We start from the raw sequence: 27860 nt of genomic DNA on the forward strand, positions 1-27860 counted from the left end.
AAGTAAAGCGCACTTAAATTTGGCTGCACTGTGGACAGAGACGAGAACGGTGCTGTTTCAGTGCTGCAATGAGATGTAGAGAGGTGTAGATCTCAGCTCTCCCGCTGATGCCTTTCAAGTGCTCTGTGATCTTGCCAAGTCACGCCAGTCAGCCAATTCACGCTGCAAAAGCAGACGAGAAAAAATCTGATCCGTGTAATCATTCTCCTTTCTCATTCTTTCCATGTGGTGCAATGGTAAAGTCCAAATAAATCGCACTTACCAATATTTCAGATCACTGTATTACTATTTTCTCTGGACTTTCCCTGAGAAATCAATGTAAGCCTTTTTGGCTGCATGTCATTTGATCAAAGGAGAAAGCGAGCCTTATTTCTCCCTCCTGATCATTTAGCCCTGTGTATATTTAAAGCTTTTCCTCACTTATGTTTGTCACTCAGCAGGTGGATGCAATCAGCTCCGCTACCTGTGTTTTGACACGTCTTGATTAATACTCCAAGCTGTTTCTCAGGATTTTAACTCGAATAATTATTTCATATAGATTTTCAGTCAGGGGATTTGATGTGTGCTTTTTGCCCTGTATTTATTAAAAAAGCACGGCTCATGCGAAGCAGGTTATTTTTAGACAGCGGTTCTCTCCTGTGCAGTTTGACTAAGCAGTTTTATTTCCATGTATATGCTAAGCACCCAGACTACCTGACATGATGCTGTCATGTAGTCTAGTTTAAGTGTGCATTATGGTTTAGTGAAAGCCGCTCTGAAAAACAAAGTCTCAGCAACACTCTAATGCTGGCTAATGAACAACTGTAGGTGTACAGGTGTTATTGTAAATTAGGGAAATACATATCCGAAAACTAAAGCAAGCTGCATGTCCAGATTCCATGTGGGCTATATATATATATATAATTCATTGATACAATTCATGGATAGGCCAAATTGAAATGTATTAAACATCTACATATACTTAATAAAACCAGAGAAAAATATGTCATCAGTCTTTGTTAAGTTAGTAAATTAGCCAATTTGGCTTAAATGAAGGGTTGCAAAAATGAGTACATCCTTGATTAAATTCAACAAACATATAATTTTATACATAGTATTTCCTTTATAACTTTAAGTATACTTTATACTGCTCTGACCATTCTTGCTGTCAATTAATTAAAAAATTAACTAACTAATAAAATTTTTCTGTAATTAATCATGACTGATTAAACCCAGGGTTTGACATTAACATTTTTGCTCAACAGCCACTGTGGCTAGTGGTTTTCCAAAGTTACTAGCCACTCAGCACTTTCAATTTTAAAATCGATACCATGGTGGAAAAACTGCCATATAAAGATTTTTAATATTATCTCATAATTTGGCAGCAGCTGTCACTTTAAGTACTGAAGCACAGATCCATTATACTGTTACACATGTGTTTTCTTACTCAACCATTTGCGTTCACTTAAAACATAACTAACAGTGTTTACATTAATACTTGCCAATACCAGCATTTTGACATTCATTTGTTTGTATTTGACTGTTTAAGCATAATGAGCAGTGAAAAATAACTCAATTGGGTACTAAGAGGCGGCTTTATGTGCGCACACTTTGGATGCACAAAATCTGCGGCAATGAGTAAAATTATGCACAATACGCGAAATCCCACATTTCAAAATTCAAGACCTGTAAGACCAGGGAGTGAGGGGAGGTGGGTTTGTGTGTCAACTAACTCTTGGAGAGATGAGAGAGTGAGAAAGCGCAGCTGGTATCGTGTATCTATTCTGTGGTAAATGAGTATTGGAAGCTTTTCAGATATTTCAGTATTGATATGTATCAAAAAAACAATATTTTTGACAACACCACATTGCACTTAGTTTATTATTTCAGATACCTTTTTAAAAGACTACAATTGAAAAATGTATATATAAAAAATATAAAATTCAACCTACCAAAGTGGCTAGTAGGAGTGACTGCATTACACGCCACTGCTGAAATCCACATGCGTTTGGCAGGTTGGCGGGTGTTAATGTTAAGATTGCACCTATCATTAAAATTTGTAATTTATTTTTAGATTGTAATACATATTTTCGCAATGAATCTAAAATAAAGACTGTATATTTTAAATATTTGTTTAATGGCATCTTTTTTCCAAGCACTATGAATGAATGTCAGTATCACTGATACCAATACTGATACTGATATCTCTATTAGTTGGATTTTTCTGTGAATGAAATGAGTAATTATAGCCATTCAACTTTACAGTATAATTGAAAGTCATATTTTTTAACATTTAATAGGCTTTGACATTTACACGGCTTTATCAGGAAGGGAAAAAAACAGATGACGCCTCAATTGTGCTAAATATTTATAAAGCATTAAACAGAAAATATTAATTGCAGAAAATATATTAGTCTATCACTATAGATACAATGTATAAGAAAGGAAGTTGATAGGCACTTGGCTTCAGGATGTGAGACTGACCTAGGTTGAATTGTTGGCTAGAATTTTTTTTATTCATCACCATATAAACAATGCATTGAAATTAGCCGTTTGTGTTTCCATTGTTTCAGTTGGTCCCTTCTTTACTTTAACTCAGCCATGCTGAGTTATAGGTTCGGTTTTCCTGGAGTAACGTGGTGTCGTGTCTTGCTGAAGGGCACAGTGGTGATGGATCACTCTTTGCAGAGTTTTAATGTTAAATCAGTGGGTAACCACACCAATGGGCAGTGTTTGGGAAACTTGTCTGAGAACAGTTATCATCTTTGAAATTCCATTTGGTGATGCTAGTGGAGCAGAAAAGGCAGCTATAATGCCAGGCTACTCCAAAGGATCTGAACCTGTAGTAAAATGACATGGAAAAACCTCAAGTAAAACTAAATGCAGCTCTTCATACTCACCTTGAAGAGCTGCAGCTGTTTGGTGCCTTGCGGGTCGAGTTGTGGGTCATCAGCGTCCTGTGTGCTGCTCTCACATTGTTGTGCGTCTGGTCTGAGATTCAGATTGAAGATGAAGAGCTCAGTTTCTCTCAGCCAGCTCTTTAACTCCTTTATCCGGCTCTCCAGCTGGGTCACCATCCTATTGGTGTCTGGAGACAGAAGTTCACGCTGACTCCGCTGGCCCACATTGGGCTCCACATGCTCCGCCAGGGTTTTCTGATTGGACACAAACAAATGTCACACAAGAGTCCATAAACACATAAAAGGAACAAACATGACAGGATAGTCCAATTTTGGAAGTAAGAAAAGTAATGTACACACACTGAGTTTACAGCTCCAAAATCATTTATTATTAAACAGTGCAATGTTTCAACCACCACAATACCCTTTTGAAGATGTAACCCCTAAAAACCTTAAAAATTATGACCAAAAAAAAAATGATGATGATGATAATAATAATATACAAATCACAACCACAATATACAAATCACATCACAGTAAGTGTAAGCAATACAAAAATATCATATTACATTTTCCACTTTCTTACTCATAGGCTGTGATACATTAAAAAGCAGAATCTAAAATAAAGTATTTATTTATTAATAACAACAACAGATGAAGAAATATATAGACAGCTATAAGAAAGGCTGACTTCTCTTTTAACCCTGATGGTGACATAGTGTTTAAAGTATAGATCCAAAAACATTCCAATTGTAACAAATTTTTTGAGGATAGCACAATTGACCATATTTTACATACCCATTATACTATAGTAACATGGTATTACAATGATACATAGAAAATATATAATAAAAAAAACGAAATAAAATAAATAAAAAAGTAAATACAATAAAACTAAATAAAACAAAAAAATAAAAAATAAAAACAAACAAAATAAAAACAAACAAACAAAACAAAATAAAAATAATAATAATAAAATAAAAAATAAGGTACTTTTTGTTCGTGGGGAGTGATTACAACTTGTTACATTTTTGTTAAGTGTGTTTATGAAACTATATTATATTGAAATATAATTTATTTTATAGCATTGACTTTTTCATGACTTTAAGGTGCATGATTTTACTATGGTCACAAATACCACATTTAAACTATGGTAACAACACAAAAACTATGGTAAATGTTCATAAGTGCTGATACACTCAACATACAAACACAAAGACAAAATGCATTCAGACATCAGGCTACAACAACTTAAATGTACCGAACTGCTTTATACATGAAGAGTGATTAAGAAGATGAGATGTGGTGATGATTGCCATATCCACAGAGCTGTTGTACGCCTGAAGTGTCTGATAACAGGCTGTTTCATCTGATGAGTCTGAAGGGGTTAAAATCTCATCGCACAAAGTGGCATTTTAGAGCAACATTCAAATGTTTGTTGAATAGCAAACAATCAGCCGCAAAAAAACACACCAATGATTTTAGAAATGGGCTCTGCTGAACAATTTTCCCCGACTGACAGCAAGAGAAGCGAGAACCATGCTGAGCTGCAGTCTGCCTGTGCGTGCGTGTGTGTTTGTGTGTATTCCCACCTGCCTGGCAATCTCAGTTTTTAGAGACAGGTTGAACCTTGTATACTGAGATGGCAATTGCAAGCACAATACACACCATTATCCAATTAATACACACACTGGCTGCTGTAATTGTCTTTCCTTTATGTGTGCCGTGTGTCGGGAAGCTGGAATGGAAACAGATGTGATTATGACGCAGCAATGAAGTGGCTATTTCAGCATGCGGCATCAATTAAGTTCTCAGGGTTTGGCCGCACACATCCAGTCTGCGTCTCCCTCCCATGACCGGCCTTTATTAACACATCTGTGTTCCTCTCCTGTCAGCATAGTGTTAATGGCAAAGGAAATGGACGGCTCAACTCAGTGACAAGGGACATTTTAGCTTTAATGTGAAAATGGGTTCTTCTGGTCGAAAACAAATGTTGAGGTTTTCTGCTGGGCTGACTGAGGCAAAATCAGATCTCATAGTGATTTTATGAGACATTAGTGGTCATAGAGTGTGAAAAAATGCTGTTTTTAAAATTAAATCATCTAAAACTACTTTACTTTTTGGCTGACATCACCAATCCCTCTTTCCTCACCTGTCATAAAGAGACACTTTTAACCACGAAATTAAACAGAATTGATAGTAAGACTTTTACATTGTTACAAAAAGATTTCCATTTTAAATAAATGCTGTTCTTTTGAACTTTCTATTCATCAAAGAATCCAAAAAAAAAAATTATATCACCATTTCCACAAACATATTAAAGGAATTTGAAATTGAATTTACCTCAGCATAGTTGAATAACAAGAGTTCATTTCATGGAAATGACATACAGTGAGTCTCAAACTCCATTGTTTCCTCTTTCTTATGTAAATCTCATTTGTTTAAAAGACCTCAGAAGAACAGGCGAATCTCAACATAACACCGACTGTTACGTAACAGTCGGGGTGTACGCCCCCAATATTTGCATATGCCAGCCCATGTTTCCAACATTGTGAAAGGCATTACACAAGGGCAGCCAGTATTAACGTCTGGATGTGCACAGCCGAAGCAATAATAACTGACATGATTCATGATATCATGATATTTTTAGTGATATTTGTAAATTGTCTTTCTAAATGTTTCGTTAGCATGTTGCTAATGTACTGTTAAATGTGGTTAAAGTTACCATCATTTATTACTGTATTTGCGGAGACAAGAGCCGTCACTATTTTCATTTTTAAACACTTGCAATCTGTATAATTCATAAACACAACTTCATTGATTATAAATCTCTCCAACAGTGTAGCATTAGCCGTTAGCCATGGAGCACCATCAAACTCATTCAGAATCAAATGTAAACATCCAAATAAATATGATACTTACGCGATTAGACATGCTGCATGATGAACACTTTGTAAAGATCCATTTTGAGGGTTATATTAGCTGTGTGAACTTTGTTTATGTAACGACAGAGTCGAGAGCTCTGGGGTGGGGGGCGGTGAGCACGAGATTTAAAGGGCCAGTAGCCCTGAATCGGCGCATTTCAAATTATGCCCCAAAATAGGCAGTTAAAAAAAATATAAAAAGAAAATCTATAGGGTATTTTGAGCTGAAACTTCACAGACACATTCAGGGGACACCTTAGACTTATATTACATCTTGTAAAAACATGTTCGATGGCACCTTTAAGCAGCAAAAACTGCTTAATTTTCTAATTAAAAATAATAAGGAATGTTTTTTAAACAGGAAATCAGCATATTAAAATAATCTATAAAAGATCATGTGACACTGAAGACTGAAGTAATGAAGCTAAGAAATTTTCATTTAGCAATAATATTTCACAATATTAAAATTTTTGCTGTCTTTTTTGATCAAGTAAGTGCAGCTTTGGTGAGCATAAGAGACTTCCTTTAAAAATATTTAAAAAATCCTACGGACCCCAAACGTTCAAACGGTATGTGAACATTTTGTTCCTCTTTCTTTAAAGCCCGGGACACACCAAACTGATGATCGGCCACTGGGCAACGTCGGACCATTTTTAAGAGTCGGCCGACTAAGTTTTACAAAGTTACGACTGAGACTAAGACTAAGACTAAGACTAAGTTAGACAATAGTCTAATACATTTTAAGAGGTGAAAAAAATGGATTTTTCATGCTTATTTAATTACTTTAGCAGACAAAGTAACAAATGTAAAATCTAGGAAACAGATAAAAACAACTGATGGATAATATAGATATTCTAACACACACACACAAACTATTTGAATATAACTCCCCATATTTATATATTAATGCCAATTCTAAATTCAGCAACTTGCCACCCTAATGAATGACAAAAAATTTACATATAAAAGTTACATAGCTACAGAAACAAAAACAGCCTATTTAATTCTGCGGGTCACAGAGAGGATGGGACAGTATATAAAAGTGTGGTATATTACATATTTAATTCATTACGCCCCAAAAAGTCCAGTTTCGTCGACAGAAAGGAGAATCTTACTGCCACTGTTTATTCCTCTCCCTCTTTCTCTCTTCTTTTATTTCCCTGTCCTTTCCACTCATCTGAATACAGATGATTTGATGGCCATCAATAGAATCCAGATACAGCCATTGTTTTCTCTGAGTAACAAATGTCTCAGTGGGAGGTGAAGTCAATGCCCTTGGAGGGTCACACGGCAAAAAAACAGGAATTTATTGCCACTTTATTTTGTTCGGGAACAGTTTGCAATCATAAATTCTTCATAAGCAGAATACTTCAGAGAATGGTCTGTCTTCATAAATATATACGACAGGGGACATCAATTTCATTTAATTCACAATTTGTGTCAGCACAGCAGATGCCAATGGCTGACTTGATAGGCTTGTTTAATATGCAATTGAGACGGCATAATGCGCGGTGCAGGGAGCAGCGGTGCTCAGATTGAACTCTCCGCACCGCTGACGGTTTATTCCTGTCGCACGCTGCCTAACGAGACGCCACTCATTGCGAATACGCGTCACACACGCTCACGCCAGTCAGAAAGTTTGCCGTGGCCAAGCGGCGGTGAATATTCCTTTTCTGGATAATTCTAATTAACGCTTGATTGCGACAGGGAGGGAAGATGTGAGTTGTTTGACACTTTGAAACTCTCCAAAAAATTTTTTTTTCATGTTTCAGATCAAAGGCTGTTATGCTAATCTTGAGGAGTATTGCAGATGCATATCCACGTGGGTGTATGTGTTTACTCTTTATTAGTGATGATAAATTATTTAGCATTATACCACTTTGAAGAGCTGTGTAACATCACCTTTATAGCAATAGTCTAATTTACGATTACCCTGCTGGAAAATGCTGCTAAAACTAGATTCTTTTGGTAGAAGCTGGTCATTTCTAGTTTAGGTGGCTGATCAGCTTCTATATGAGCCAATTAGAGCTGCTAAACCACCTTGGTTAAGTTTATGGGAGCTGATTAACAATGTTCTAAACATATTGAAGTAGTCGAATAAAATAGGCTGGTAAGAGGGGCTGGGTTCCTGTAGCTCATCTAGCATGGCACTAACAATGTCATGGGGTCAATTTTGAAAAAGTTTTGAAAAGTTTTTCTCTTATGCTCATTAAAGGTGCTAAAGAGGATCTTTTCGTTGAATGAGAAACCAAAGACTGTTAGTGAGTTTTTGAAATAAGCGCATGCGCAAGAACAACCCCCCTCCTTCACAGCTCATTTCGAGGGAACGCCTCCCAAAACTCGTGCACGAGTATTGGAACACGAGCGTTTACCACCGGCATTCGCTGTGTCGTGTTAGTGGATTCATTATGTCAGACTCACCGCAGGTAACTCATAATCTGCAGTTGTTACTCCTGTCTCCTGACAAAAACACTGCATGCGGCACCTGTGGAGTGTGGAAAGTTACTGGAGCGCGCAGCCGCGCACGTCTCTCACAAGGAACGTCATGGCAGTGACTGACAAGCCAGAGGGCCAATCGTTTACGCAATGATTGCGTAAACGATTGGCTGATGTTTTTAAGGCCCTAACTCGTGCACAGATGATGTATATTAATATTATTCCTTTCAGTGCACCTTTTATCAGTTAGTAAAGACAGTTTCAAGTAATATTGCAAAAATGTATGAAACAAAACATCCTCTTTAGCACCTTTAAAGCTGCATTTATTTGATCAAAAAAAAAAAAAACTAATTTTGTGAAATGCTATTACAGTTTTCTATTTTAATTTATTTTAAAATGTTATTTATTACTGTGATGGTAAAGCTGAATTTTCAGCATCATTACAGACTTCAGTGTCACATGATCTTTCAGAAATCATTCTAATATGATGATTTGCTGCTCAAGAAACATTTCTGATTATTATCAATGTTGTGCTGCTTCATATTTTTGTGGAAATCATCATACAACTTCTTTCAGAATTCTTTGATGAATATAAATAACAGAATTTCTTTTAAATATAAATCTTTTGTAACATTATAAATGTCTTTACTGTCACTTTTGATCAATATAATGCTTCCTTGCTGAATAAAAGTAGTAATTTCTATAAAAAAACTTTTAAAAAAAACTTACTGTGCCCAAATGCAAGTAACTTTGGATAAACGTGAGATAAATTGGCTGCATTTTATCCAACAATAAAGTACAAGTAAACAACTTAAAAATAGATGAAACGGTAACGTAGCTAAGCAGCAACATTGCAGAGAAATTTCAGTCAATGTTCTAAAAAGCCTTAGTAGAACAGGGTAACTTTGACATGTCAATTTGAAACAAAGGATGCGTTCAAACAAAAGTGTTTTAAAATGTATTTACGCAGCAGTTTTATTCTGATAATGTCTTCCCAACTTTTCTTGCATTCTCAGCTCTCCATCTTCTCTACCTACTCGCTTCCCTCTCATCTCAGCAGGGCGCTCTGGATCAAGGAGAGATCAGTCTCAAGGTGTGACACTCACCTGTGTCAGAGCAGCACTGACTTTGAGAGCCAACTGTTCAGGAAGCACTTTCTTTCCATAAAGAAACCCCTGACTGATGTGACGCTGTGTTTTTAACAGCGATTTCCTAAACACGACTCTAAAGTTTTGTAACTTCAGTTGAAACACGTCATGTTCATACAGTAGGCTGAACAGAGAGACCAACCTCGAGTTGATCCCATTTGCTCCTGAGGGCCGTCAGTCGCTGGTCAAAGTCAGCAGGAAGCTCAGTGCCGCTCCTCTTCAGAGATTCAGACCAGCCCAGAAGCTGCGTCTTCTTGGGAAGCCACATGGACATCTCCACACTGTTCCCCTGTAGAAACACATACATGGAATGGGCTTTTGCAGTTTTATTATAACGAGGACATGGGATGGATATGTAAAGTGTTTTGTCCACCCTTTGATTGGTTGATAAGCCTATTTATGCACAATTAAAACACAATCCTTTTAAAAAAGACCTGCATATTTTGTACACCACAGTTCAAATGTTTGTGGTTAAGATTTTTTTAAAATGTTTTTGAAAGAAGTGTTTTATGCTCATCAAGGCTGCCTTTACAAACACAGTAAAAATGGTACAATTGTAGACATTAATAATTATAGAGCCCCGCACTTGACATGTCGGGAAAAAAATATATGCGTCATGGCCATGAATTAACAATTCGTTCCCATGACTTACTAATACTTCAGCACTTCTTAACTTGTGGCCACAATATATATAAATTTGTCCTGATGTCATGTGCAGGGTTCTGTAAAAATTAGTTATTATATTTTTAGTTATTTCATGTAGTTATTCCTGTGATGACAAAGCTGAATTTTCAGAATCATAACTCCAGTATTCAGTCTCCAGTCACATGATCTGTCAGAAATCAATCTAATATGCTGATTTGCTGCTCAAGTAACCTTTATTATTATTATCAAAGTTGAAATCAGTTGTGCTCCCATCAAAAATACCATCACAGTAAACATTTTAATTTAGCATTTAAATAAATAGTAAACAAATGGAAAACATTTTCTATTTCAACTAACTAACTAACAAGTTGTAAAAATATTGAACAAATATTTAAAATATAGGTTAACAACTCACAAATGTGTAAAATTTGGTTCCAGTGTAAGTACATAGTACGGTGTACATCAAATTTAACAAAAGAATCTGCTGATTCAGATGATACCAGATCTGTGATTTAACACATGATCACAAATCAAATTTTAGGACATAAGTAAAATTTTGATTTTTACCTCAATTTCCTTTCTTCTCAATCCTTCATTTGTTTACACACAGACTTACTTTAGGAGAATAGTGGCCACAGCTGATAATGATTTCCTGCCTTCAGCTCATTTCTAATTGGTTAACTGACTGTGTTAGGTCACTCGCCAACACAGTTGAGCAGAATTGTGACATTTCTGTTTGAATGTTGGACTAACATACAGTAAAAGATGAAAGTGATGCTATTCGACACCTTATTTCGGTTAATTCCTCTCTTCCTCCCTCTCTCTCTCTGTCTCTCCCCCATTTCATTTTCTGCATCAATAGCTACTTGATTCTAGTTTTCGGTTGTCATTTATCATTATGGCGGATGCGCATTTAAATATTTAAATGTGCTGTTTTTCCCCCCTTTCCTCGCTGTCATCCGGCCAGCGTTCATTTTTCACTGTCGTTTGTTTTGATGGAGATGGTATCACACATCCTTTTAAATCATTCATCCCTTTCAGTTTTTAATAGTGGCCGCCAAACTAAAGACGCTCCGCTTTAAAGTAAAGGGGATTACACAATTTGTTTGTTGACAGCAAATATTGATTTTAACTCCTTTCATTGGTTTCAAAAATGGCAGTTTATTGATGGAGAACGCAGACGGAGGGAAAGATAGCCTGAGTAATTAGAATGCCAGAGCGATGGGAAGTTGAAGCATCATGCTAACCTTAGCTACGTGCATGGATGACTTTTGGCCCTTGAGTCACTTTCCCCGTTGCAACCTAGATAGGGTGATTTGCATACTTAACCCAAGGAGCTTGAGCTTGAAAACTTTATAGTCAACTGTGTAATTGACAGTAAAGAAAAAACATATTCCAGGGCCAAAGATGCCACTGAGGTGGAGGTGTGACAGAAATACAGGATCCTGGCATTGCTCCGTTATAACCTGATGAGTACGACTAAAAAAAAAATTAAAGTTTGTTTTTAAAAACAGGTTATCAGTGCACAACAAGACACTTTCAAACTCATCACAGCACATCACATAAGAAACAAACTACTTTTTTCTGAAGTAAATCATACCAAACACATCCTCCAATTTAAAGTCTATGGTAACTTAGAATACACGTTCGTAACACGTTTTCACACACACACATCTAATTTTTTTTCTGCAAAAATAAAAAGTCAAAATAAAGTCCAAAATTAAACCAAATATTCAAAGATTTTCTATATTTAACAAATATAGATTTCCAAAAATGAAAATTCTGTCATCATTTACTCACCCTCAAGTTGTTCCAAACCTGTATGAATTTCTTAGTTCTGGTGAAAACAAAGGAAGATATTTGGAAGAATGTCAGTAACCAAACAGATCTCACCCCCATTGACTACCATAGTAGGAAAAATAAATACAATATGGGGCACATTCTTCCAAATATCTTCTTTTGTGTTCAGAAGAACAAAGAAATTCATACAGGTTGGGAACAACATGAGGGTGAGTAAATGATGACAATTTTTGGGTTAACTATCCCTTTAACATTCAACAAAAACTTGTGATATATACATGTATATAAAAAGCACATCTCTCCTTAACAAGCTGTATGATTAGAGACATTATTCCAGTCTGCATCACAAACGGTACAAGACGAGTCACCAACCAAAGGTGAATAGTTGGAGTTAGGCATTTGTTCTCATCACTAGCCCAAAGTGTGACTTCAATGCAACATGTCAGGACACCCCTTGAGATCACATGATGAAAACAGGCAGCTTTACTAACTGTCTTTAAATAGTAGAGCACTTTTAATAACTGCAAAAGTGAGCAAAGATGGTCGCAAAATAGATGAAATTTCAACAAGCCCTTGTACGTTTAATTTATTTCACATATTAATGAACGTGAGTCTGGAAATGTCAGCAAAAATGCAGTCACACATGAACACACTTAATGCGGTTTCGCAGATTCATCTTATCCATTAAATTAAAGTTTGTTCAGGCTCTGTAACTTGTTGAGACAACAGAAGTAAGACTCCATGAACTGAGGCGGAGATGGGGCGTATTCAAATCATTTTATGCTAACGTTCACACGTCAGGAGCCAGGCGGCGAAATGAGAATTCACAGGACACTCTCAGCCTCCCAACGGGCCCTCATTTCGATGACGGATTCTGCACTGTCCCTAAATCAAAAAGGAAGTAATAACATCTTTCTTTTGCCCTGAAATGAATCTGCAAAGGGTGAAAAAAAGTCCATTTTGGACTACTGCGATTATCCACCGAAGCTGCCATATTAGATGTTTAGCACGAAGGAAAGGGAATCCATTTGAGAGAAAACTGAATATGCATCATCCACATGAAAACCTACACTAGGAGCTGATGAGTTACAAATTGACTCAGAGGTACAAAATATGGAATTTGATATGCTTTCGTGATACAGAGCTGAATGAAGCTGGGAAAACTGATAATTACTTAATCAGTTTGAGGCCTTTTCATATCTTGCCAGCATCCTTGATGTCTGTAATTCGCTCTAGACGGCTGCTTGGGGAGGGAGGCGCAGAGGAAGCAGTCGAGAGGGGAGGAAGACCGCGCAGAAGAGGCCCATTGATGGAAACCCAGTGCAGCTGAGGGGCGCGAGCCAAACTCTCAAAGATGTGTGAGCGCCGGGCTTGAAAGACCAGGAAGTAAAAAGCTACATATTTACTTTAAAAGGAGGAGAAAACGCGGAGCTTCCATTTGGATGCGATTCCTTACTGTTCATGCAAAATAGACGCTGCTTTTCCTCCTTCGTGAAAAATCACTTTGCACTGAAAAAAGGGGGGAAAAAATCTGTTCAAACCGGCCGGGAACAAAAGTCCTTGAAACACTGTTAATTGTCACCATGGTGACTAGAAGAATAAGCCATTTTACAGCTGGTATAGAAGGCTCGTATTGAGTCAAGCGCTTTTATTTTTTTCCACCCGGCTCTCTTCTCTCTGGTTAAGAACAAGGTGGGCAGTCACTATGGGGTCAGCGAGGGACCCAGGAGAGTTTCCACCAGCCTTTCCAGACCTCAGCTGGCAGGAGGTTCCTTCAGGGAGGGACGGGGGACCAAATACACTTCACATTGTCAAAATGCATCGAGTGGCAACAAATTGCACAGACAATGCCATCGTTCACGACGACAAGAAAAGGTTGAGGGAAGGAAAAAAATGTTAGTTACAAAACCGCATAGGCGTCGGCCCATGGGACTCTCTTTCTCGCTGACATAATAGCATACAATCTGCACAACAATATGGAGCATAAAACAACTCAGAATATTCACTCTCCTCACCTTCTAGCTAAAGATGATGCATTACGCAAGTTTCTAAAGTGATAATGAGGGATTCAAAAGATCCAATGAACAAAGAAAAGCCTGGTCAGCCCAACTGATGCTGCACAAATGCAAAGACACAGCAGCAAATGCCTTTAGCCCTGAAGATTTATACAGAAAGAGATTTGGAATGACTTTATGGGCTCACGTTGATTATTTTAATGATGTCTTTAATACATTTCTGGACCTTGAATGACAGTATTGCGTTCTATGGGGGATAAAAAAAAACCTTGGATTTCATCAAAAATGTCTTAATTTGTGTTCCGAAGATGAACGAAGGTCTTATGGGTTTGGAACGACATGAGGGTGAGTAACTAATGACAGAAATAATAATGATAACGAGAATTTGTGCTCAATTAACAATTATAAAAAAATGTATTCAATTAAAAAAAAAAAAACTTACATGGAACAAAAAGGCTTCATTTACAGTATGTATTAATTTAATTTAATATATAAACATATATTTCTTATTCTTCTCTATTTGGTTTTGGGGTGATATTAATTCTCAACTTTTGATTCATTTAGTCAACTGCAGCCATGGCTACTTATCTACCTCCGATGTGCTGGAAGTTCATGTTCTAGATGTGTTGTTCTTTTTCAGCCTCCCCTTCTGTCCCCTCACAAGGATTGGTAGTGACCCCCATAGGAAGCCCATGCCTAATGCCATTGAATGGCGAACAAAGGCACTATTTATCCAGGGCCCGGGGTCTGGAGCTCAGCTGTGAGTTCGGGGAGGAGGGGTTCTCATGGAAAGATACTCACACCCCATCCCTCTCTACACTGAGCGTGGCATTTTTCTTCACTAGACAAACATAGGAAACAATGCAATCAGCCAAGAACTCTGGGCTTTAAGAGCCGAGAGAGGCCTAAGATCTGTTCAGCTCTGCTCAGCCTGGCTGTAATCTAAAGTGATGGTGCCAGAATTCATAGAGCTACTGCTGCTCACAGCACAGGAAACTTACTGCTCAGAGGTGCCCTTTCAAAACTCCACGGATTTAAAGGGCAAGATCACCCAAAAATCAAAGGCCTGTCATCATTTACTCACCCTCATGTTGTTTCAAACCCTTACAAAAGGCGACGTCTTGCAGAATGTCCGAACCACTGTTTTCCAAACAATGAAAGCAGAAGAAGATTTTGACTGCCAAGAACCCAAAAAGACAAAATAAAAGCACCATAAAAGTCCGTATGACTTTATGCTATATTCCACATCTTCTAAAGCTAAATTCTTAGAAACAGACAATTGAAGATATTATTCACTAATAATCTTCCTCTGTTTTAGGGTTTCTGGTGCTTTTTGTTCTTTTGAGTCTGGCAGTAAAATTACTGTCCATTTTTAATGTATGGAAAACAGTGTACAGGAAATAACACTCACACATTATGCAAAACGCCTCCTTTAATGTTTCATGTAGGGAAAAATCATATGGGTTTGGAAACAACATGGATGAGTAAATTATGACTTTAAAATTTTTTTTTAAAATGGAGCGATCTCTAGATCTTTTAAACAGATAATTTACTAGAAAAATATTCTCATGCTCTTGTCCTTCCGAATCTGTATGACTTTCCTTCTTCAGTGAAACACTAAAGAGAATATTTTGAAAAACAGTTTTTATCTATTCAATGAAGGCCAACAGAGGCAACAACACACCTCATTCAATGAGAAAAAATATCTTTAAAAGAATATATTTTTCTGGATTATATTTTATAGGAAAGCTCTTCCTATAATCATTTATTGAACCATTTCTTTAAAAAAAAAAAACAGGTTAGTTAGAAAAGTGCCTGAATTCCTTGTAACCTCCTACCCCGCTTCATTGCCAGAGCTTTTAAAAGTAAATAGGTGTGAACGTGACAGATATTCCAACTCTGCAAGTAATTTTCCATGTAAATTAATGGCAGTTCGGCTCAATGAGAATAAATTTGCAACCTTTGAAAAAGAGAGGGAAAATTAAAATGTACAATGTCATTTAAAATTGGCAAAACTGGCTGAGAAAATTACATTTGAGGAGTTGAATCGCTTGCTTTCTTCTAGCTTATTCCATTTGCATTAACTGAAAATCATATTACACAGGCCACGCATTGTTAATTGGGGCCTATATTGCATTATCCCCATATAAATCAAATGACAAATATTAAAATGAATAGCAAATTCACTAATAGCGAATCATAAAACAATCTTTTTTAAGTATCTCTCATTAATAATTTAATTCCAATTATATCTGCAGAGCAGAATGAGCCTTTTCATTCTGGAGGTTTTTTTTTGTGTGTGTGGGATTGGCCGTCTGCTTTTGACTGATGTTATAATAATGGAGATATATTTGAGTCCAAAGCCAGGGACTGACTGAGAGGGCAAGAGAGAGATGGAGAGAGACAGAGACAGAGAACTTTGGCCCAACAGCCCATGAAAGAATAAAAGCTGGCCCACACTAAAAGATTACAAAATATGAGATCACAGCCATGACAATAAAAAAATCATAGATTTAACAATATTGTTCCTATAGTGTGTCGACAGCACACCACACACTAACAAATTCTATTCACAAACAACCAGAATCCTGACTGCAAACATGTGAAATGGCGGTCAAACGTAAACAAACATGGCGGATGACGGGCAAGAACAAATGACGATAATGGAGTTTGGACTGCTTTTTACAGAAAATTTGCTAAAAAAGAAAAAGATTTGGATGATATTGTTTTCTGCTTCTGTCTTCCGTCAACACTTTCTGATTGGGTATCGTTTTGTTCCATGTGACAATCTACAGAGTGCGTCCACGTTTGTTCTCAGGGTTCCCCCCACACACAAAAGGATTTCTGATTCTAAATATTCAACATATTTGATATTTACGATTTGAAATCGGTGCGGCCCCAGTGTTCTTCCGAGCAGATTCAATGACTCTTAACACACATCACACCACAGGAAAATCTGATAAGATAATCTGTAGAACAATCAAGATAATCGGGACTTTACCTAGGATTGTCGGAAGGGGAATTGGGCCCAAAATTGTCCCGATTATCTTGTAGAGTGTGGGTGCCTTAAGTTCATCTCCAAAACAAATGCTGCAGTTCTCTACTTTTAGACAGAAATTAGATATTTAGCGAAAATAAGCTTTTTTTAGCGATTAAAAGCATAAAGTGCTTGCTCTTTCAAAGCTCCAGAGGAAAAAAAAAATCCATTAAGTTTCAACATCATCTCAGACAGAGAGAATTAAAATTAGACAACTGTTGATATCTCTACTGAAACTCTAGAGAGGAAACATGAAAGATTACTGGGGTGTTTTTCTCAGGACTAAGATCTATAAAGAAAAATTCTAAAAGCCATTTTGCTCTCCATTTTATTTCACTGCTGTCTAGGAGAAACAACTTAAAAAGGTCTCATTATAGTAAAAATCTCAAAGACTTGCAATGAAAGAGTGACCCAAGTATATTTAGAGACCAGACAATCAGTGACTTGGGCTAGTAGGCAACCACCAAGTATTTACCCAGAAACCCTTAGAAACAGCATAACAACACCCTGGTGATGATCCAAAACACCTATCTTTTAATCAAATTTAGGGATGAACTGACATAAATTTAGTCAATAGTTGACAGAGTAAGAGTCTTGAGTTTATTTAAGCTTATTGCTTTCCAGGGAAAACAAATGATATATAAAGTATATCTCATTAGTGAAGAAAGGGACCCAACCATATATAGAAACCAGAATATCACAGAGACTTGGGCTAACCAACAAGTATCTATTCAGAAACCCTTAGAAACAGCATAACAACGCCCTGGCGATGACCCACCATACCAAAACATCTTGGCAGCAAGTTTTGTATAAAGGCACCAGAGAATGTATCATCTCAAATGTTTCCCCTAAAAAAACGAGGGATAAATACAGACACAAAATTAGTCAAAACTGACATACAGTAAGCGTCTAGAGTTTATTTAACCACATGACATACAGTTATGTAAAGTTCATTTAAGCTTTAACACCGTGTGTCCTGTAATACACACTCCGAGAAGCTAACCTTGTGCTCCACATGAGCATTAGATGGAGTTACGGGGCTGTAGTCGTGGGAGCGAGGAGTTAAACTCCATGCGGTGGGCAGTAGCAGGGTCCCGTCCTAAGCAGGAAGAGGGGTTTCAATTGAGCCGAATGAAAAGAAGCAGTTGGAGAATAGCGGCAATCATTTAATGCAGATGACCTCTGACAGACCCGCCGCGCCTGAGCCCGAGCGGGAATTTGCATTGGGTCTGGGCGCAGAGGAACAATGTAGCCTAAATGCAAGACAATCTTTATTCTAATGAAGTGGGTGTCAAGGTCAATGTAAAAGAATTATGATGAATGGTACAGCACTGGGCACACACACTATAGTCCTCTCGCGTTAATTGTGCAGAGTAGGAAGTCCAGAGTTTAGCAGGGTGGTTTCTGGGAAGGGCTGAGGGAGGGGATCTGGGAAAATACAGGGTATTAATTCACCATCATGTGTGAATGAACCATGCTAGAGTGGTGGGGAAAAATTAGAATATTCCCTGAGAGCTTCTCCAGGAGTCTGATTGTATACAGGAAGTGATGTAGTAGTACATGTACAGCAGACCACAAAAACTTGATGCCAAAAGTAAAACTAAATTCCTGACAACATTCCAGTTAGAATAAGTTATGTGTGCTACAAACATGTCCTCATCTGACATACCGCCATCCGGTCTGATACAGCATAAGAATTCAATTTAGTTTTAAATTATGTTGACTATGAATAATATAATATAATATAATATAATATAATATAATATAATATAATATAATATAATATAATATAATATAATATAATATAATATAATATAATATAATATAATATAATATAATATAATAAATATAATATAATTAAATATTAAATTCTGATTTAAAATGAAATTTTAATTCAATTATTACAATGTAAAAAATGGGTAAATCCTAGACTTCACTATTTACGTACCGTGAAATGCAGCGAAGAGGGGAGGAAAAAGCACGTCTGCGGTGGAAGCGTGCAGCAGATAGTGCAGAACATGAGGACCAGATCAGGAGCTGTAATGATGGACGGAGTACACTCGTTTAATGCCCCATCTCTCCATTCCTCAGGGGACCGTACAACTGTTTCTCGAGACTCCCTCCAAACAGCAGGTGAGACAGGAATCCCCTAAGGCTTTCCACAACGTTGAAGCCAGAGAACATCACACACACACATGCCAAGACAGATTCTCTCAGAGCTTCACCACTGCAGATCACTAAAGCTCCAAGACTCCTTCCTGACCCCTTTTGAGGGTGGTCTTGTACTCTCAATCTTGGGTCATCTGCCAGAGGTCAAGAATTTGAGGTTTTCTTCCTGATAGTACATGTATTCTTTATTCCTTATGTGTGATCATGTGGACGATGTAACAGTTAAAATGTTTGCTTATCTGCAAATGTTAGAACGATACTCAGCAGATGTTTCTGCAACATTTAAGACTTAAACTGTATGTTAATGTGCTCTTTCTACAACATTTTCAGATGTCTGTACACAAATAACATGCTTATAAATCAACACTGCTTTATAGATGGATCCTGCGACATATAGACACAGTACCATTCAAATGTTTGGAGTCATTTTTAAAAAGAAGTCTCTTATGCGTACGAAGGCTGCATTTATTTGATCAAAATATATTTAAAAACTGTAATGTGTTATATTTTTAAAATTGTTTTCTATTGTAAAACATTTTTTTGAATAAGTGTAACTTATTCCTGTGATGGTAAAGCTTATTTTTCAGCATCATTACTCCAGTGTCACAAGATCCTTCAGAAATCATTTTAATATGTTTACTTGCTTCTCAAGAAACATTTCTTATTATCATCAATGAAGAAAATACTTGGTCTGCTTAATATTTTTATATATATATAAAAAAGATACATTTTCTTTTTATGATTCTTTGTTGAATAGAAAGTTCAAAAGCACAGCATTTATTTGAAATAGAAATTGTTTGTAACATTATAATATCTTTACTGTTATGTTTGATCAATTTAATACATCACTGCTGAATAAAAGTATTAATATCTTTAAAAATATATATATCTATATTCCATATGGAGATTTTCATGCACAAATTGTGTAATTCCGACCAATCAGATTGGAGCTTAAAAAATTATGCTTTCTACATTTCATCTTTTGGAGCTCAGAAGATGAACGCAAGAAATGTATAAATCCCTCAGAGCATGTGCAATCGACATGCTATTTTCTTGTATTCGTGTATTGTGTAAAACTCTCATATTTATGCATGTTTGTGTTTGTGTGTGCGCGTCCCTCTCGCCGAGTGCTCACTGAGGGAGAAAAACACACAATCCAAGCCAAGCCGCAGTAAGAGAAGAGGACATAAAGTGGAAACAGAGAGGGCCGTTTTTTTTTTTTCTTGAAGAGTTGTCCGTTGCTGTGGAGGTTCGTCCAGCATCCTGGAGCGGCGCCAGTGAAACAACAGGGAAGAAAGACAACAACACCGTGCTCTGCCAGCCGTCCAGTATGGAGAACAACTCCGGCATTACATCACTACATTAAAATGCCATTATTCCTCCTCCTATCGAAAGGGAACAGCCAAACGCACATAAAGACATACTTTAGTATATTCTCAAACACTGCATCATCGCATGCTCGTGCTCACTTGCGCTCTCTCATCTCGTTTCCCATAGTCTTAATGCCTTGGGACTATTTGCCCACAATTAGAGCACCACCCCCTTCCTGCCCCTCTCTTGCTTTCAACTCATATGAGTAAACTTTCCCAAAGCCCCACAGTGCGTTCTTCAAGGCAAAAATGCTAATACTGCTTTCCTACTGCCTAGCTACTGGAAAATGGTCTTCCAGAGAGCACAGATGAGTGCAAGTGTGTATCTGTATGTGTGTGCGACGTGTGTGTGTGTGACAGACATAAGGACATAAGCCACTGGCAGATTTCAGTGTGTTGCAGGAGAATTCCAGCCTGCAAACAGACACACATGGACACACAGACACATGCATATAAATACTGGAGAACTGGTTTAAAATAAAGCTGAAAACTCCCCATTCCCCACAAAAAAGCACCATGGTACTACCACAGATTTTTGGACATGGTAATACTAAGGTTTACTGAATAAAATGAGTTTCAAAACTGATGAACTTTGCAACATTGACTATTGAACTGAAATGAATAAACATTGAACTAAATTGAACTGAATAATGACACTATGTAACTTTCTTTGGTTCAAAATTATCAAAAATTATCAAAATATATAATCCTGTTTCCAAAGCATGTTTTTGTCTTACCCTGATTCACTATGGTAAGCCTGTTATAAGTGTTTATATGTTGGTTTTTGCGGGAAATTGCGTAGATGCATCGCTTGCCCGTGTGCGTCTCCTCATATCTGTAAATGGAGAAAAGTTGCTCTGGCTACTTTGACATGTGTGGTGTGGGAGTGTAATAGGTTAGTTGTCATGCCGGTTTCACACCGCAAGCGTCAGCAGCACGTGAGCGTCACGTTAGTAGCGCGTGAGCCAGAACTACAGGTGCAGAGACACGCGAGTATTCACACCGGAAGGGTTTAATTTTCTTTCCTGACATACTCCAATTCTTGTTAAAACACACTAGATATGCTTATTCTGTGCATTTTGAGCACTTTTTGTGTGAAAACATATTTATTTTGTCCATCAAAGGTGTACTTTCACTTTAATAGAGCATTAGCAGCGCAGCAAATATAGACCCAGCGCCAAAACGATCGTGGCACTGCTGCTTCTGCTCTGCTCCTGCTACACGCTGCCACGCAGCCTCTACGTGCGGTGTGAAGGCTCTCATCTGTTAACATGGGCACCGGAAAAAATATGCGCTGCTTATGCTCTGCTGACACGTGCGGTGTGAAACCGACCTCACAAAAGCGAGAAAGGTTGACATAGAGCAGCTAAATCTTAAACCTTCGGGGAATCACCCATTTTACTGCAGAATAGAGGAGAGTCTGCTGGCAAAAAGAGAATGCGACAGCTTGTAATAAAACAAGAATCAACATTGGCTTGGCTTAGCGAGAACTGAGAGATTTAAAATATTGTAAAAGCGTTTTTATCAAAAGGTGAATAAGGTATTTTATTGAATATATAAATTGCCATATGTAGCTTTCTAACAGAGTTCATTATAAAGCATTATCAATTGTTAAGGGTCATTGCATTATGGTTGTTGTAACGCTGTGCTGTAATTTATTTTCAAGGAAGTACTGTGTCTATTAATGGGTTTAGCTACAGTAATGTCTTCAACCAGTCAGCTTGAGATCCTTTCCATCTAAACTGCTTACATCTGAATGTTTTATGAGCAGTAAGATAATCTCCCTCTCTCTTTTTTTAGCTTTGAGAAAGAACCATATTAATCCGCATAGTCACACAGAGCCGAAGCACAACCAAAACAATGTTCTTCTGCAAAATGCATGTAGTTGTGTTTTTTAACAGCTTAGATGGACAAAAGTTACAGTACTATGTACTTTAAGTACTTAATTAACTGTTATAATAAAATTTTTTGGACAGTCAATCATGTACAATGATGGTAATATTATGGTGTTTTGAAATACATCATGATACTGAAATTCATGCATAGATTTTATATGGTAGTCCATATTACCATGTCTAGAAATACCATGGCAGTCCCATAAAATGTTCTGATACTTTTTGGTAACACATTGTTTTAAATGTACCACATTATTCTATAAATGTATTATTTTAACCTGGAATAGCATGTAAATAACATGGTATATTAATAAAATAATCTTCTAATACCATAGCATATATCAAATTACCAAGCTTTTACCATCTGATACCATCACTGTACCGCAGTACATTTCTGTAAAAGATTTGGCATAATTTTTAAATTATGACCTCTGACCTCAGATCTATGAATAACTGTTATTTATGAAAGTATTAAAATAATAATGATTATTTTTTATTCCATTGGTTTTGTTACTCTTTTTCATATCGATTAAATACATTGTACAGACAATCAGAAGCAGGACTCATTATCTGAGCTGTATCATTTGAATTACATTGAGCTCGAGAATGAGAGAAAGACAGAAAACGAGGAGCTTTGCTTTGTTAATTAATCTCAAAACTAATTCCCAGCTGTGAATTTCACCCCGGCACACATGCTTGTAAATGATATGGCATATTTGTATTAGTGAATAATGCATGGGGTGCAACAGGACTCCATCCGAACTGCTGACAACAAAATATTCATCTCCTCGCACCATCTCAAGGGTCTGATCCCTCTCTCTCCAGAACAGAACAGCCCAAAACTAATGCAGCATTTATTTAGGGAAACACTAACAAATGTGGCTATTTTCTGAGGGAAATTGACAAAGCACAATTTGAATATATTTTGAACACAAGAACACTTCTCCTCATCTATATACAGGAAATAAACTCAAGCAGGACCGTGTTTGAAAATGTTGGTGGGTAAATGTGAGCGTCTGAGAGTGTGTGCGTGGGTTTAATTTTCATAAACTTCTCTATTCTTAATGGGCTCTGGATGCTGTAGTGCCATCTAGTGGTGCGAGCATCTTAATGCATTGAGTTTTTTGGAGGATTTGGGGCTTATGTTCAGCCCAGAGTAGATTTAAGAAGCCTCCTCTCTATCAGAGTTGCACATCTTTGGGACTGAAACATATATTTGACCAGCTGGTTGACTTCAAGCCTGCCAGTTCTCATACAAATGTTGGCAATAACATTCCTGTCTATCGGCTGCTCCTGCTCATTATTTTGTGTTTTTTTTTGTTCATAAAATGCAAAAGAAGGACAGAGCAGACATAAACAGATGTGGTTTATTGTCTGCATGATATATTGCCAAAATCAGACAGATAAGGTGAGGTTTATACACATAAACCAGGGACATGATCTAACCAGCGTGCACTACAAACACTAAAAAAGTTGTAGTTATAAGCAAAACTCTTCCATATAGATGGATCAATTAACTGAATGTTAACTATGTGTGTGTGTGCACAGTCTTGTCTAAGTAATGAAGTTTTGGAGGGAGGAAGAGAAAGCAGGTGTGTGTGTGGTCGTGTTGAATGAGTGTGTATCAATGGGGTGTCCTGCATTAGTGCTGTAATTAGTCTGCGTCCTGCCGAAAGAGCCACGGGCCCCAGCCGGCACCACCATAACAACTAACACACACGGAGACAACAAACCTGCTCATTTCAGCACACAAAACACCACACGCTCTCCCATAATTCCCTTCAAGCATGCCACATGAGGAAGCATCTGAGAAGAGACATTGAGAGACGCCGTAGGGGGACAACACTAGCCTACATCACATGCCAGCCAGTCACAAAAGACAAAAAAACTGAATATTCATGGATATGTAATCCATCTGAGAGGAGTTTAAGGATGCAAGCTGGGAACAATGGACAGAGATCTCCACTGAGCTCCAATCTGACCTGAGTTAAAGAGACAGTTCACAAAATCTTTTCACCCTCATCATTATTTCACTGTTGAGTCACTCACAAAATGGACGCACAGGTTCCTTTGTTTCTGCTCGATACGAAACAGCTATGTTTTACAAAATCCAAGATATGCTGTTGTATGCTGTTGTTGTTGAAGAATCACAGCTGATCATCCATACTTGCGCGAGCTGTCTGATGTGCCAGCTGTTAGTGGTTGCCCATGTTTGATAGCATGTTTGTTACTTTGGGGGCGGACCAATGAAGGGAGTGGTGTGTTTGTTTGGGTGTTGATTTCAAATATCAACAATATTTCTCAGAAATTGCTTACTGCTTGTCTGGCTATCACCAGACCAAGCTCAATTTAAAATTGAACATTGGTCTGGGGAGTTTGCTATGCATTTCCTACTGCACAAGAGGCGTGATCAACGAGCATTATTCACGCAATTGGACAGTCCTTCAACCAATCAGATCAACGATCCGGGTGACGTAATTTTGCAGAGCGATGTGAAAACTCCAGACAGTTTTGTATTGGTTTGTAGCATTGATCAGCGGTTTGCAGAAGCAGCAATGGCACCGAGCGATTTTTGCAGGTTGTGCAAAAAAACATGAAAGTGAGTGATATTTTCACCCAGTCGAGCGATTTGTTTGCTAAACTAAATAAGTCATTTAGCATCGTTGAGAGGTTAAAAGGAATTGGATTGACGGTCGTGCGAGAGACGTCATCGTGTTATACCCGCCCAGAGCCATAGAAAGAGCTCTGGACCCGCCAATAGCGAGCAAGGTGGATAAGCCAGTCTGTGATTGGTTCCCGCAAAAGTGTAACAGACACAGCAGAAATGAAAGTATGGGTTTCCAGACTGAGTTGCCGGGCAAAATCAAATCACTGGCAGATCAGGCTGGGTTTACCCAGTCTAGCTTACTGCACCTAATTTACTAAAAATCTTACAATCCACCATATTTTTCAAATCTCAATTACATTTCTACATATTTAAATTTGGCACATTGTGGTTGGTTGCGCTATGATGTTGTTTGTCATCACTGAAGATAAAAAAAAAAAAAAATAGTGCATTTTAAAAGCACTGACAGAAATGTATCAAGAACTATTATAACTATTATTTTTAATAACTAAAAAACTATTAAGCAGCACATCTGTTTTCAACATTGATAATAATCGGTAATGTTTCTTAAGCATCACATCATCATATTAGAATGATTTCTGAAGGATCATGTGACACTGAAGACTAGAAAAATGGCTGCTAAAAATAGGAATAAACTACATCTTAAAATATATTTAAATAGAAATTTTAATTTGGAATATTTCACAATATTACTGTTTTTACTCTTTTATATGCAGCCTTGGTGAGAATTAAGAGACTTCTTTCAGAAACAGTATATCAATAAAAACATATTATTAATTAAAATAAAATAATTCAAATGCAAATCAAAATGTAAACATTTCAACAGTAAACTATAGCAACAGGAATTAAAAGGGAAAAAAAGGGGGGAAAAATAAATCTTCCCAGTGAAAACAGACTAGGAGATAGACATGAGTGAAGATCTGGGGCGAAAAGTGAGAGATTCCAAGCCTAGTCCAGTGGAATAATTCATGGAATATTGTTCGTTAAATTGGGTGACCAGACCGCAAAGAGGCCGTATCAAAAACTCACTACAAAGCGCTTGGTAAGTTCTTGTGATATCATGTCATATAAAAAAAAAAAAAAAACAAGCTACAAAATTTACAAATACAGCGTAATGGAAAATTTACAACCTGATCGTCAAAGTGACAGATGATGATTATTTGCTGCACAACCTCTGCTGTCCATCAGGTTTAAACATAGGGAAGCCTGCTTGACACTGAGAGAGTTTCAGTAAAATTTACATTTTATCCAAGATTTCTAAAGAATATTAGATCACAGGCTACTCATAAAAGAGGCTGTGACATTAGCCATTAGCTTTTAGAAAAAAACCCACAAACATATAAAGTACAGCCTATATCTGAGGGGTCGAGAAACCTGAGACCTTGTAAAGGGTGAGAGGTGCAGGACCGGCACTTTATTTATTACTCAACCCTGGTAAAGTCATGCTGGAGAAACTGGATCCTTCAGAGAGCTTGTGTAGTGTCTGTCCTCTTCTCTCTTTCTCTCTTTCCCTTTCTGTCCCTGTCTATATCCCCCTCATTCGCTGTCTCTCTGATGTGTCTCTTCAGCTGTTCCTACACCTCCTGTCATCCCTCCGTTTCTCCCTCTTTCTTTCTCCAGGTGTCTCTTCCTTCTCCTCTATCCCTCCTTTCAATTATTCATGGGGTGTGAGGACTGTATGGCTGTCTCTCCTGACAAACCGCATTTCCCTTTTCACAGGCATCGTGCGGCTCCGCATCAAGTCGTCATGTTGCGCATAAATCTGGTTAGAATGAGTCGCTGTAATAGATACGGAGGAGAGAGCGACAGGCTTTATTCTAGCCTAATGTTGATTGTCAGTTTGGGAGGGGCGGTCAGGCAGACTCTGGGATGTGACAGCCACCACTGATCTCCCAACAGCTCTTTGACCAGGGGCAGAGCTTGATCTCAGAGTCTGCATCCAACAACTAGCAGGCTTGTTGCATCTCTCCCCTGTGGAATGTCTCTCGCTTTTTTAATGCTCGTTCGCATCACGAGCAGCCATCTGGTGCATAGACATGCACACATGAGGCGAGTAAGAAAGAAAGAAAGAAAGAAAGAAAGAAAGAAAGAAAGAAAGAAAGAAAGAAAGAAAGAAAGAAAGGATGGATGGATGGAAGGAAAAATAAAACAATCAAAGCAAGGAAAGGAAGGGAAAACAAGATGAAGGAAAAAAAGAGGAAGAAAAGGAAAATAGGGTGAAAAAAATAAGAGGAAGGAAGGAAGGAAGGAAATAGTGAAAGGGAAAATAGGATAGAAAAGTGGAAGGAAGGAAGGAAGGAAGGAAGATAGTAAAGACAAAAATATAAAATGAAAGAATAAAAGGAAGGAAGGAAAGAAAGGAAATATGACAAGAAAGAAGGAAGAAAGGAAGGGAGGAAATAGTGAAAGGGAAAATATGATAGAAAAGTGGAAGGAAGGAAGGAAGGAAGGAAGGAAGGAAGGAAGGAAGGAAGGAAGGAAGGAAGGAAGGAAGGAAGGAAGGAAGGAAGGAAGGAAGGAAGGAAGGAAGGAAGGAAGGAAGGAAGGGAAAATATGATAAAAGAAAGAAGGAAGAAAGGAAGGAAGGAAGGAAATAGTGTAAGGGAAAATAGGATAAAAAGTGGAAGGAAGGAAGGAAGGAAGGAAGGAAACATAAAATGAAAGAATAAAAGGAAGGAAGGAAGAAAGAACAAATAAATAAATAAATAAATAAAAGAAAGAAAGAAAGAAAGAAAGAAAGAAAGAAAGAAAGAAAGAAAGAAAGAAAGAAAGAAAGAAAGAAAGAAAGAAAGAAAGAAAGAAAGAAAGAAAGAGGAAGGAAAATAGTAAAGACAAAAAAATGTCAACTGAAAGAATAAAAGGAAGGAAGGAAGGAAGGAAGGAAGGAAGGAAGGAAGGAAGGAAGGAAGGAAGGAA

The 27860-nt window shown here is 37.5% G+C and overlaps 1 protein-coding gene across 3 annotated transcripts in view; it reads right to left on the minus strand.

The window, feature by feature from the left end:
- Positions 1-27860, minus strand: part of akap6 (A kinase (PRKA) anchor protein 6) — a 151110-nt gene that overhangs the window by 21337 nt on the left and 101913 nt on the right. For all 3 annotated transcript variants that reach the window (XM_067368250.1, XM_067368251.1, XM_067368249.1), the window contains exons 10-11: positions 9530-9676; positions 2880-3134 (exon numbers count right to left, since the gene is read on the minus strand). In XM_067368250.1, the coding sequence (XP_067224351.1) occupies positions 2880-3134; positions 9530-9676 (402 nt within the window). The remainder of the gene's footprint in view (positions 1-2879; positions 3135-9529; positions 9677-27860) is intronic.

The sequence above is a fragment of the Chanodichthys erythropterus genome, chromosome 18, assembly GCF_024489055.1.
Source record: "Chanodichthys erythropterus isolate Z2021 chromosome 18, ASM2448905v1, whole genome shotgun sequence".
NCBI classification, from domain to species: domain Eukaryota; kingdom Metazoa; phylum Chordata; class Actinopteri; order Cypriniformes; family Xenocyprididae; genus Chanodichthys; species Chanodichthys erythropterus.